Raw genomic sequence first — 11,704 nt, 5'->3', positions numbered from 1 at the left:
CCCCCCCCCGCCCCCCCGGTGCCCAGGCTCCACCCTCGTTCCAGCGCTCCTCCTCGGCTCCCCTCGGGCCCGGGCATGACAACTCCTTCCCCCTCCCGGTGCACGTGTCCAACCCGTATGCCGGTGGCCACCCGCTGGCGCCATCTCCCCGGGCCGGGACCTCCGGGGCCGGGAGCCCTCATGACACCTTCTCGGCGGCCTCCGGTGCTGGGGCCCCCCCTCGTGCCCGGAATATGCCCACTTCGCGTCGGTTCTCCGAGGGCCATCTTCCCCTGTCGCGCGGGTCCCCCGCTCCCCAGATCACCGAGACTTCCTTCGTCAGTGTGTCCCGGCGGTCGTCGGTGCCCCTGCTCGCGGCCAATGGCGAGACCGCCTCGCGTGCTCACTCGCCCAGCCCCTCGCGCAACCCGCTCACCCCGCCCCCCTCCAGCGGCAGTGCCAGCAGCCGAGGCAGCGGCTCGCCCCAGAACCTCCCCCACCCGATGGCCGCTTCGCCAATCATGTTCTCCCCGGAGGACCGCCAGCGCCTGGAGCTTGGCATCACCCCGCCAGTGCTCATTGCTCAGCTGGAGCAAATCAACCAGTACACCATCCTGCATGAGATCGGCAAGGGCACCTACGGCAGTGTGTTCAAGGTCCGCAACAACGAGGACGGCCAGTACTACGCGCTGAAGGCCATCTCCACCCGGCGCCTGCGCCGGAGTCGCCGGAGCCACAAGCAGGCGGCCCAGCAGCAGCAGCAGCAGCAGCAGCAGCAACAGCAGCAGGCGGCTGCCCAACAGGCTGCCCAAGCCCAGGCCCAGCAGTATCAGCAGTCCGCGCGGCCAGGCAGCCGCCCGTCCGGCCGCACTGGTGGCCATCACCAGGAGGAGGCTGGTGCGGCTGACGCGCCGCCGCCCCAGGCTGGTGCCGGGGCCCAGGCCAGCAGTCAGCCCCCTGCCCTGCCGCCGGCCGAGTACATCGACGACATGGACCAAATCCGCAAGGAGATCGCCATTCTCAAGAAGATTTCCAACCACCCAAGCATGGTCCGACTGATTGAGGTCATGTACCACGAGGAGGAGAACATGGTGTACATGGTGTTCGACCTGTGCGAAAAGGGCCCGGTCATGAAGATCCGCCTTGGCAAGACCACCGAGCACCTGGAGGAGGACCTGGCTCGAAGCCTCTTCCGTCAGCTGGTCCTCGGGCTGGAGTATCTCCACCATCAGAAGATCATCCACCGGGACATCAAGCCCGACAACACCCTGCTGACGGCCGACAATCGCCTGCAATTGGCGGACTTCGGTGTGTCGCACATCTTCGAGGGTGACGATGACTTCCTGCGTTCTTCCACCGGCAGCCCGGCCTTCTACCCGCCGGAGGTGTGCAGCGGCAATTCGCAGCGTTACCACGGCAAGGCGGTGGATGTCTGGTCGGCTGGCGTGACGCTCTTTTGCTTTGTCTTCGGCCGCTGCCCCTTCGAGTCCAACAACATTGTCAATCTCTTCGACAAGATCACCAACGACCCGATCCACTTCGACCGCACCATCAATCCCAACCTGGCGGACCTGCTCAATCGCATGCTGGCCAAGAACCCGAAGAAGCGCATCACCCTGCCGGAGATCCGCAACCATGATTGGGTCACCGCCGAGGGGCATGACCCTCTTCCCTCGGTCGAGGAGAACTGTGGTCTGCTGGAGCTCGATGTCTCGCCGACCGAGATTGACGACGCCGTGCGCCCGGTGCTGAAGTTCCGCGAGAAGGTGCGCCCTCCTCTCTTTCGCTTTTCCCTTCTCTGTTGTCCCCTCGCTGCCCTGATCTAACACCGTGTCGTTCTTGTCTCCCTCTCTCTCTCTCTCTCTCTCCCTTTCTCGACTTCCTCTTCCGCTTCCCTCTTCGATGGGCGTGTTTTTCCTTTTTCTGTTCATTCAGTTGATGAACATCTTCCGGCCCTTCTCCTTCACCTCGTCGCTCATGTCTTCCAGCTCGAGCAGCAGTTCCTCCACCTCGGCATCGCGTGCCAGCTCGCCCAGTCCGCATGTGGCCCCCCCGGCGGCGGTGTCGGCCTCGTGCTCGGCCCTTCCTGCGGGGACGCAGCAGCATGCCCAGCAGCATTCCTATCACCAGTACTCGGGGTACAGCCATCTGCAGGCCCAGCAGCATGCCCAGCAGCAATACCACATGCAGCAGATGCAGCAGATGCAGCAAATGCAGCAGATGCAGCAGTACCAGGCCCAGCAGCAGGCCCAGCAGCAGGCTCAGCAGCTGCACGCCCAGCAGCAGCAGCAGCAGCAACTGTCCACCGGTGGTTACACGGCGGTTGTCTCGCCGACTACCTCCTTCTACATGCCGTCGGCCATTTCCCCCAGTGCTGCCAGCCCAGTTGTCGGTCCTGCGTCACCCACCTCCTCGACTGCTCACCTCTACAGTCACCACCACCATCACCAGCAGCAGCAGCAGCAGCAGCAGTTCCACATGCAGCAGGCGCAGCATCAGCATGCCCAATACTTCCCGGTCCGATCCGCCTCGACCGGATATCTGCCGAGCCATTCGTCTGCCGGATCCTCCGCTCCGGCGACTGCCGTGGCCTCTGCCTCGCACTCGAACCTCTCGTATGCGGCGGCCGGGTCTTCCTCGCAGGCTCAGCAGCAGTACTACCAGCAGCAGTACCAGCAGCAGCAGCAGCAGCAGCTTCTCCAGCATCAACACTACCAGCAGCAGCAGCAGCAGCAGCAGCAGCAAGCCCCGGCCTCTGTGGTGTATTCCGCTGACCGCTCCGGCGCTGGCATCTCCCTGATGATCCCCGGCACGACAGCGGTCACCGCGATGCCTGCTGCCGCTTCGTCGGGTGGTGGCTCTCCCGGGTCTTCCAGTGGCTCGCCCGACTCCTCCTCCTCCTCCTCCTCCTCCTCCAACAATAGCAGCAACAGCAGCGGGTCGGCTGTTGCTGCTGCCCCCAAGGAAAGCCGCCGCTTGTCCCTCTCGGCCAGCACTCTGAGTCTCTTCACCCGGCGCAAGCACTCGCCTGTGGGTGGGGCGGCTGGCGCGTCGCCGACTCCCTCACCGACTCAGTCGCGCGCCCACTCGCAGCAGCATCTCCCCCCCCTGCCGCCGGCTGCCACCGGGCAGCAGCAGCAGCAGCAGCAGCAGCAGCAGCCCCGGCGGGCGTCGCCCCCCCTGTCGGCCATCGACACCAACCTGACGCCCTCCTCCTCGACGATTTTTGTCAGTCCGGTGTCCACGACGTCGGCCATGTCCCCCTCCAACTCCCTGGTCTTCTACCCGGCCATGGAGGGGCCGGCTGTTCTTGGTGGCGCTGAGAGCAGCTCTGCGGCCGCGGCCGCGGCCGCTGCCGGGCACTCGGTCTTCGTCACGGATGACGGCGAGGGCGAGCCCAGCGAGGTGGTTTACCAGTCCCTCTCGGGCCTGGAGCTGACCGGTCTGTCGGGCAGCGATGCCATGATGGTGGCCGCCGCGGTGGCCGCCGTCGGGGGCAGCAGCCCTGGCCCCAAGTTCGACCACCATTCCTGCTATGCGGACCTGAGCATGCTCGGCCTGGGCCCTGGTGGCTCAGGCGCCGCCGCTGCTGCCTCGACGTCCAGCCGGCGTTTGGTGTCGCCCACGACTGTTGATGCTACCCCGTGCCCGCAATCTGCGGCAGCCTCTCCCTCGGCGGCGGTGACCGGCGTCCACTCATCTCCCCTGCTCCGGGGCATGTGAGCATGTGTTGTCTGTTCCGCTTCCCCTCCCCCGCTTCCCTGCTCCCCCTCCTCTCCCTTCTCCAAGAGAGAGGGATGCAGACGAAACATCCGTCAGGCGCACTGGTGGCTTGTGCGCGCATACCGCAGCACATAGCACCATGTCATCTCCTGCTCCCCTCCCTCCTCCCCCCCCCCCTCCCGATCGACTGGCGACTGGTGACTGGTGACTGTATATTACCCCCTTCCTCTCCACTCCCTTCCTCTCCGCGACCCGGCATATCTCCCTCTGTATATTATTCCCTCTCTCTCTCTCTCTTCTGTGCCAATGCGCTGGCGTACGGCTCGAATCAGTTATTTCAGCCAACCGCTCGTGCACCCCCACCCTCCTCCTCCTCCTCCGCGACCTCCCTGTTTTTTTCTGAGAAAATACCCGGCCCCCGCTGCGCATGCTGCCGAGGGGGGACATCGGCAAGAGGGAGCACAGGCGCGCGCCGCCAATATCCAGTGCATGCCTGTGCACCTGCCACTCTCCCTCCCTTTCCCTCCCTCTCGCCCCTCGCAGCTCGCCGCCGCACAACACCGGCCCCCAATGTAGACACGTGCGAATTCCATCTACTGTTGTCCCCTCCTGTTGAGAACACGTTCTTGCTGCGCAGGAGACCCCTCCGCCTTCCCGCTATTTTCCGCATATTTTCTAGCCCTCCGTAGTGAGGGGGGGGGGGGGGGGAAAGTGCGGTGCTGCCCCATTTTTTGATGGCCCCTCAAACACGAGGGTCAGATTTTTATGGGGTGGTGGAGGGGGAGAAGCAACACCGGATGGAGAGGGGAAAGCAGCGCGATTCAGTGGATACAGAAAATATATTGTACAGTAAGGGTCGCAGGAGGGGGGAGGGGGGGGGGGGATAAAAATACATGTAGCTGGGAAAAAAGGGGCGAGGGAGCGGGGGGAGAGCACGCGAGCGGGCTCTCATTCCCAGGCAAATATTCTGCCCAGGCCTTGGGCCGCCCTTGCTTTCTATCTCCCCCTCTGTGGGAGTATCATCTCGCACAGAGGAGGGCGCGTGGCCAATCTCGGCGGTTGCAGGAGCCTGGGGCAAAATAAATGCGCACATGTGCGCGCGCTCGCCCTCGCTCATGTATGTATACGCGCGCGCGCGCACACACACACACGCACGCACGCACGTGCATCTGTGTGCTGGAGAGGGGCACTCGCGGGGGAGGTGAGTGAGGAACGAGGGGGGGGGGGGGGGGGGGCGAAAGAGAAACAGGTGCCACACTGCGTGCGCCTGGGACTTCCTTCTGGTCCCGCTACCCCGGGTTTTTTTTTTTGGCCCCAGTCGCCCCGGCATCATGGCAATACATCTACCCATGTGTCTGTGTGTGCGTGTGCGTGCGCGCTACATCTTCAGCAGGACGGACATGCGCTTGGCCAGGCGGCGCAACATTTTCGGCTTGTCGCCAGAAGACAGATCGCCCGAGTCGTCGGATGATCCGGTGTCTAGGTCCGGATCAGGGGACAGCCCCGTCAGCGAGCCCCGGCGGCTGCTGTAGCGCCGCCCGGTTGGATCGCCGACACCGGTCAAGTCCAAGTCCGACCCGTCGAGCGACAGCCCCCCGGAAGCGTGGGTCCCCGCCGCCCCGGAAAGGAGGCTTTCACGCCGACGCCGGCGAAGGGTGTACTTGCTACCAACGGAAGCACCCTCCGAAAGGTGCGCCAGGGGATGCCCATCAGTTCGCGGAGTCGGGAGAATGGTCCCGAGACAGATGCAGCACTGGCCGCCGGCTGCTCTGGCAGCCGGGAGGCCGGCCATGGCGGCAGGCCCGGCCGACGGGTCGGCCGATCGCCGACGGAGGGTCAGCGAGCCGGTGCTGGCGCTGGCCCCCAGCAGCCGACCAGTCGCAGGGGGCAAATCATCCGGGCGGGTGGCCGGCGGCGGGCCGGGGGCTGGGCTGGCGGCGGCCGGGCCCCCACCACCCGCGCTGGCGGTGTTGTGCTGCTGATGATAGTTGAACAGCAGATCGGTCTGCAGGGGGATCGGCGTCGGGCACTGGCACGCCTGGTCTGAAAGGTCCTGCACGGACCAAGTGGAGGAGCGCCGGCTTTTGGGGCTCGGCTGGACACCCGCGCTCCAGGCCTTGCTGCTGGTGGCGGTGGCAGGGGCGGCGGTGGCGGCCGAGCGGTCGCCCGGCATGCCGGCCCCCCCGCCGCCAGCCGCTTGGCCGAGAGACTTCGACCGGAGAAGAGAGGGGCCGCCGCCGCCGCCGCCCGCTTCAGCGCCACCCCGGTGGAGAGCAGCACCATGGTCCTCGCCGGGAGGCCGGGTGGTCGGCGGCCGGGTGGCCGGCTTGGTCCCGATGCCCGGTGACCGGAGGCCGGCAGGCGGCGCCAGGATCAAGTCGTGTGAGGTTGAGCTCGAGGGGAGGGCCATCTCATCGGGCCCGGTCTCACCGATGAGCAGCGAATAGTGGCTGCCGCCGGCACCGCTGTGCTCGGTGGCGGTGGTGGCGGTGGAGTATGTACTCCGAGCATCGGAGTGCACGGCCGTCGGCGACATCGGCGACATGGCCACCGGAGTGGCGGTTGCCAGCAAATCCCCCGGGTCCGGCAAGGCGAACACCGTGCGCAGGGGATCGTACCCGGTCAGGGGAGCCGGCTCGACCCCAAAGAGTTCTTCATCCTGCAGAGACGCACAGCGCGTGGGCTGTGTCAGCACCAGCAAGCTCGGGGACGGGACAGCATCCTTGGCAGCCGGCTGGGTGCTTTGCAGCGGCGAGAGGGGCCCCGCCCGGGGGCGCCGATCAGCCGGCCGCTGGCGCGAGACATCCTCAATCGGGCTGTCAGCCGGGGTCTCATTCACCAGCTCCCCCAATCGCGAGGTCAGCAGAAAGGGGCCGGGCATCGACGCGGCGGCCGAGGCGCCCGACACGGCCGACACGGCGGTCACCGGCTCCGGCCGCATGCCCGGAGCACGAAGCTCCGAGGCGCTGGTGGTCAGCATGGCGCCACCGTGCGGCACCTGCGGCAACATGGGCGACGCCGGTGACGTCGGCGTCAGGCTGCCATCCGAGTCGATGTTCAAGCTCCCGGGACTCCCCTGGAGGAGGCCACTCCGGGCCAAATGCAGGGTGCGCTGGAACTGGCGAACCGCCGGGACCGGATCCACATCGGCGCCGGACCCCTCCAAAGGCAGGAGATCCGTAAAGAGGAGCGACGAATCGGACGTCAAGGTTAGCCCATCATCCGAAGCTGACAGAAAGCCGAAGGAGTCCTCCAGCGCCTCGCCGGAAGACGAGTGCCCCATGGTGCTGCCGGCTCGCGAGGGAGCTACCGGCAAAAGTCGCGGAGGGATGGCGGTAGGCACCAGCGTCGGGGGCACCGGCAGCACCAGGCCCTCCGGCTGCGCGGGGCCGTGGTCCTTTGAGGAGCCATCCCCCCCGGAGGGGGGGGGAGCCTGAGCCGGCCACATGCCGCCGGGGATGATGGTGGCCGCCATGTCGACCATCGGGTCATCTTCCGAGGGTGCCCCGGCGAAGCGCGTCACCCGGACGTCGACCTCGGGCTCATCGCGCAGGGCCGGAGGAGTGACCACACACCGGGGCCCGCCATATGCCGGGGTAGACACTCCCCCGAGCGGCGAGCCGCGAGGGTCGAACCCGGCCACCAGGGTTTCCGCCCGGGCCGCCTGGCGGTAATACAGGCTCAGGAGGGATGGCTGTAGCCCGGATGAATGGTCGAAGTCCACCTGCTGCCGGCAGAAAAAGAGCGAGCCTCGCCGACGGTCGGCCGGCGAAATGAACAGGCGCTGGTCCCCCTCGGTCGGGCGGTTGGCCAGCAGGTGATGCAGCTGCTCCGTGGACACGGGGGTCAGCTGGATGGCGGCAATGGCGGTGTCATCCTCGGGGTTGGGCTGGCCGAAGTGCTGCTGGGACTCATGCAGGTGGGGATGCCCCAGGTACTGGGCGTAATACCGGAGGCCGTTGTCCGAAGAGCCCACCAATGTCTCGGCTGACCCCTGGGGAAGCGGCCGGTGCAACCGGATGCCAGCGAGCGGGGCCCCGGCCGGGGTGGCCAGTGATCCCGGGCCCGCATCCATCGCGGGGATTGCGTCGGCCCGGGACGCGTGTCGGAGATCGTCCCCGTCGGATGGCCCCAGAGAAAGGCTGCTCCCGAAGTCCCGGGCTCCTGGAGGGCAGATGGTCAGCTGCGAGTCGGCGGGGTTGACTGACTGGTGAAGCAGTGTCCGCAGGGACTCCGATGGAACCAGGTGGATGCGGCTTCCGGTGGTGGTGGTGGTGGTGGTGGCGGTGGCGGTGGTTGACCCGGCGCCCGGGAGGGGGAGGGAGCCCTCCGATTGGGAGCGCCGGGGCCCGGCCGGGGCGGATGGCGGGGGCGGTGCCCCGGCCCGCCCGCCATTTCCGGTGGAGTGCGATCGCGGCCGCCTGGTCACCGGGTCCATGACCACCGAAAGCAAGGCCGACCGCGGGGACTGGGTGACGGCCAGCAGGGCCCGGTTGGAGCTGCTAACCGGAGCCAGACGCGGGGAATCGGTCGTCGACAGGGACACCATCTCGAGGGAGATGGCCGGGGTCTGGTCGGCCAGCGAGTCGCAGCTCGGCCGCCGAAGCCCGGGCGTCCCTGTCAGGCCGGCATGGAAGTGCAGGCTCGGATTGTCCAGGGTCTGAAAGACCGACACCAGGCGAAGCTGGGAGATGGGTGGCGGGAGGCCAGTCTGGTGGGGACGCGCTGCGAGTGGGGGCCCCGCATATGGGTGAGGGTGTCAGGAGGACGTGCCATCATCGAGCATCGGCGGCGAGCGAGGGAGGGAGGGGGGCCCTGGCGGGGGATCGAGGAGGAGAGAGGGCGGCCGTGGAGGGACGCACACAGGGGAGCCTGCTGGTAGCCAGGCGCGGAAATGCAGGCATCATCAGACATGGCTAGACATGCGGGTCGTGAAGATCACTTGCCGGGCCCGGAAACGACGTGGACAGAGGGAGGGCGCGCGCAGGGGCGCGCACGCACAGCCGATATGCGAGACACCGGCCGAGGGAGAGGGAAAAGGGGGACAGGCGCGAGGGGTGCGTGTGCGTGATGCCAGCCGGGGGCCGTGCCCGGCAGCGCAGGAAATCCGAGGGGCAAGCAAGAGGAGATGCAGGCGGGAGGAGGAGTGTGGCAGGCAGGGAGGACCGCGAGGGGTGGGGGATATGTGTACAAGGGGAAGGGGGACCGTGCGCACGCTCAGGCTCCCAGAGAAGGACGCCAGCAGGAGGTGGGGGTGGGGATGACCGGGCGTGGGAGAGGGGAGGCGGGGGAGAGGGGAGGCGGAGGAGGGAGGCGGGGGAGGGGGAGGGGGGGGGGAAGGGCAGGGGAAGGTATCTTGCCGGGAGTACTTGCCCAGTCCCGACGGGCGGCGCTGATCAGTCTGGCCCACCTTTCGAGGGCGTGGGCGTGAGAGATGTGCGGAGGGGGGAGGCACTCGCGGCCATCCCAGGGGGAGCGGGCGAATCCCGGCCCAAGCGAGAGACCCTGCCAAAGTGACAAAGGAACCGCCTCGACGAACAGTAGAAACCCATGCCGCGTGGATGGGGGGATGGCCGGCTTTCTTCCCGCCCCCCTGGGCATCCCCGGTTTGCCCTTTCGCTCCCTCTCTCTCTCTCTCTCTCTCTCTCAGGTGCATGTGTGCCTGTGTGTGTGGGCGGGGAGTGCATCTGTGCCCCCCGCGCGCGCGCGCGCGCGCGATGGATTACATCCCCCCAGCCCCCGCAGCTCCCTTGCCCACGGGTGGTCAAGAGGGGGGTCGGCCGATCGTGGGCGCCAACGAATTGGGCCCCGCCCTGGAGCGCCCCGAAGTGAGCGGGGGGTGGCAGCCGAGGGGGCAGATACAGCAGCAATAGTTGCCAGCCAGCCAGCCAGCCAGCCAGCCAGCCAGCCAGCCAGCCCGCCGGCCAGACCGGGCACCCGCCCCCTTCTCTGCACTTCGCTGCTGCTGCTGCTGCTGCTGCTGCCCCCCGTGGTGGGACTTTGTGCCAACACAACCGTACGACCAGCCGCAGCGGCTGATGCTCGAGTTGCTCCCCGCCCGACCCAGGTGGGCCCTGGAGCCAGACCCGGAGGTCGGTAGAGCGCCGGACCCCGTGGTCGCGAGGGGAGCAACTCGTGGGGCTCACAAAGGGCGAGGGAGAGAGGAAGGGCGCCGAGAAGAAGACGACCTGAAAGAAGCGGCGGCCGGGCCGGGGGAACCTGAACTTTGACAATCATGTCTAAGTCCGGGATGCCGGCCCCGCCGCCCCCTGTGGCGCGGGGCGGCGGGGGGGGGGGGGGGGGGCACAGCGAGATCCTCGGTGCCGGGCAGCGCACCCGTAGCCCTGACCCCCCACCCTCGCACATGCTGTATCAACCAACACCCCTGCCCAGCATGCGGCATGCACGCCTCCTGAGAGAGAGAGAGAGCCCCAAAGTCCCGGAGAGACCGAGGGAGAGACCCCGCCCCTGATACACACACGCACGCACGATCGGCCCCTCGGGGCGCGAATGCCCGTTGGACGCTGGCATGCACGGACGCCACGTTCCGTCGGAGCCGGCCGGCCCCGCCTCCCCAGGCCCCCGGCCCCCGGGCCTTGCGCCCTTTCCAGCTGACATTGGTGGAGGTGCACCTGTGGAGGCGTTCTCCGGCCCACACGCCTGGGGCAAAACGCGCCTGGCGTGCCTGCGCCCGCCCCCTCAAGCGGGTGTTCTTGGGCGCCTTCGGCCGAGCGTGTGCTCTGCCTCGAAAAGAGAAGCAGGGTCCCGTCTGGACAACCGCCCCCGCCCCGCCCCCCCCCCCCCCCCGCAGGCCCCCCCCCCCGCATCGGGGCCTGGCCTCGGCCCTGGCCGAGGAGACTGCCCCCCCCCCACCCCCCCACAGGGAGGCCCCAGGGCGCCGGGCCCGAGGCTGGCCCGGGCTGCTTTAAGCGGGACCTCGCGCCAGGCCCATGCCCTCCCACACCAGGAAGCGCCTCACGCCCCCTCTCTCGTCCCACGCTTCGCCTCCCGTTCCACGCCTCCGCCCCTCGTCGCTGCTCGCCTCTGCACGTCGCCGCCCCTCCTCGGCCCGGTCGTCCGCCCTTGCGCCTGTCCGCGCCCAATTAGCGCCCACACGCATCTCCTCCCCCCCCCCCCCACTCCCCCTCCTCGCTTCCTCGCTACCCCCGGCCGCTCGTCCCGCCGGCGCGCGCGCGCGCTCTCCCCCTCGCACGGCCCATCCCCGGTGCACGGCCATGACACTGCCATACTACACCCGGCCGTGGCCCCTGCTGGCGCACTTTGTGGCCTATGCCGCCTTCACATACTACGTCCTGCTGCAGCCGGTGCCGGACCAGCAGCCCAGCGGGGCCGGTCGCGGCGAGCGCATGCACCAGAACCGCACCTCGTTGGCGGTCGGGCCGTGCGTCGGCACGGTGGTCCCCCTGCCGCTGGCGGACCTGCTGGCCGAGCGCATCGCCCGGGAGATTCGCCTGCTGGCCGAGCCGCCGGCCGCCGGGGCCGCCCCCCCGAAGGACCCGCCGGCCGCCGGCGACATGTCCTGCTACCTGGTGGACGCCCGCAGCGACAGCGGTACGCCTGCCTGGCCCCCTTTGCCCGGGTCTGCCGCCGCTGGCTCACACCTTGCCTTGTCTTGCCCTGTCCCCCCCCCCTCCCCCTCCGCCGGCCTGTCGCTGGACGCATGGCAGTGCTGGTCATCTCGCCGGCCGACAACTGGCCGGACACCTGCGTGGGCATCGACCTCGCGCGCACCCTCGGCACCCAGTCGGCTCTGGATGCGCGGGCCGGCGCCGGCCTGCGCAAGGCCCCGGCCGCGGTACGCCGCCCTCCCCCTGCCCCCTGGAGCAACGCACACACACAGACACACACGCACAGACACACACACACAGACGCACACACACACACAGACACACACACACACAGACACACACACACACACAGACACACACACACACACACACACACACACACACACACACACACACACACACACACACACACA

General features: G+C 68.1%; 3 protein-coding genes across 3 annotated transcripts in view; 2 read left to right on the top strand and 1 right to left on the bottom strand.

Annotated features, from left to right (window-relative positions):
• Positions 1-3,702, top strand: part of H696_00587 (CAMKK/CAMKK-META protein kinase) — a gene marked incomplete at its 3' end in the record, with an annotated part of 4,667 nt that extends 965 nt beyond the window's left edge. The window contains exons 2-3 of the mRNA XM_009494465.1: positions 27-1,745; positions 1,915-3,702. Coding sequence (XP_009492740.1) covers positions 27-1,745; positions 1,915-3,702 — 3,507 coding nt within the window. The remainder of the gene's footprint in view (positions 1-26; positions 1,746-1,914) is intronic.
• A 1,378-nt stretch (positions 3,703-5,080) lies between these two features.
• On the bottom strand, positions 5,081-8,616 carry H696_00586 (hypothetical protein; the record flags this gene model as incomplete). Its single annotated transcript, XM_009494464.1, has 2 exons — positions 5,081-8,427; positions 8,565-8,616. 2 exons carry the CDS (start codon positions 8,614-8,616, stop codon positions 5,081-5,083), a joined length of 3,399 nt encoding a protein of 1,132 aa, XP_009492739.1.
• A 2,321-nt stretch (positions 8,617-10,937) lies between these two features.
• The window catches only part of H696_00585 (hypothetical protein), a gene marked incomplete at both ends in the record, with an annotated part of 957 nt that continues 190 nt past the window's right edge, over positions 10,938-11,704 (top strand). The window contains 2 exons of the mRNA XM_009494463.1: positions 10,938-11,274; positions 11,468-11,518. Coding sequence (XP_009492738.1) covers positions 10,938-11,274; positions 11,468-11,518 — 388 coding nt within the window. The remainder of the gene's footprint in view (positions 11,275-11,467; positions 11,519-11,704) is intronic.

Source organism: Fonticula alba (genome assembly GCF_000388065.1).
Source record: "Fonticula alba strain ATCC 38817 unplaced genomic scaffold supercont2.1, whole genome shotgun sequence".
Taxonomy (NCBI): domain Eukaryota; order Rotosphaerida; family Fonticulaceae; genus Fonticula; species Fonticula alba.
This window is presented reverse-complemented; position numbering and strand designations above follow the sequence as displayed.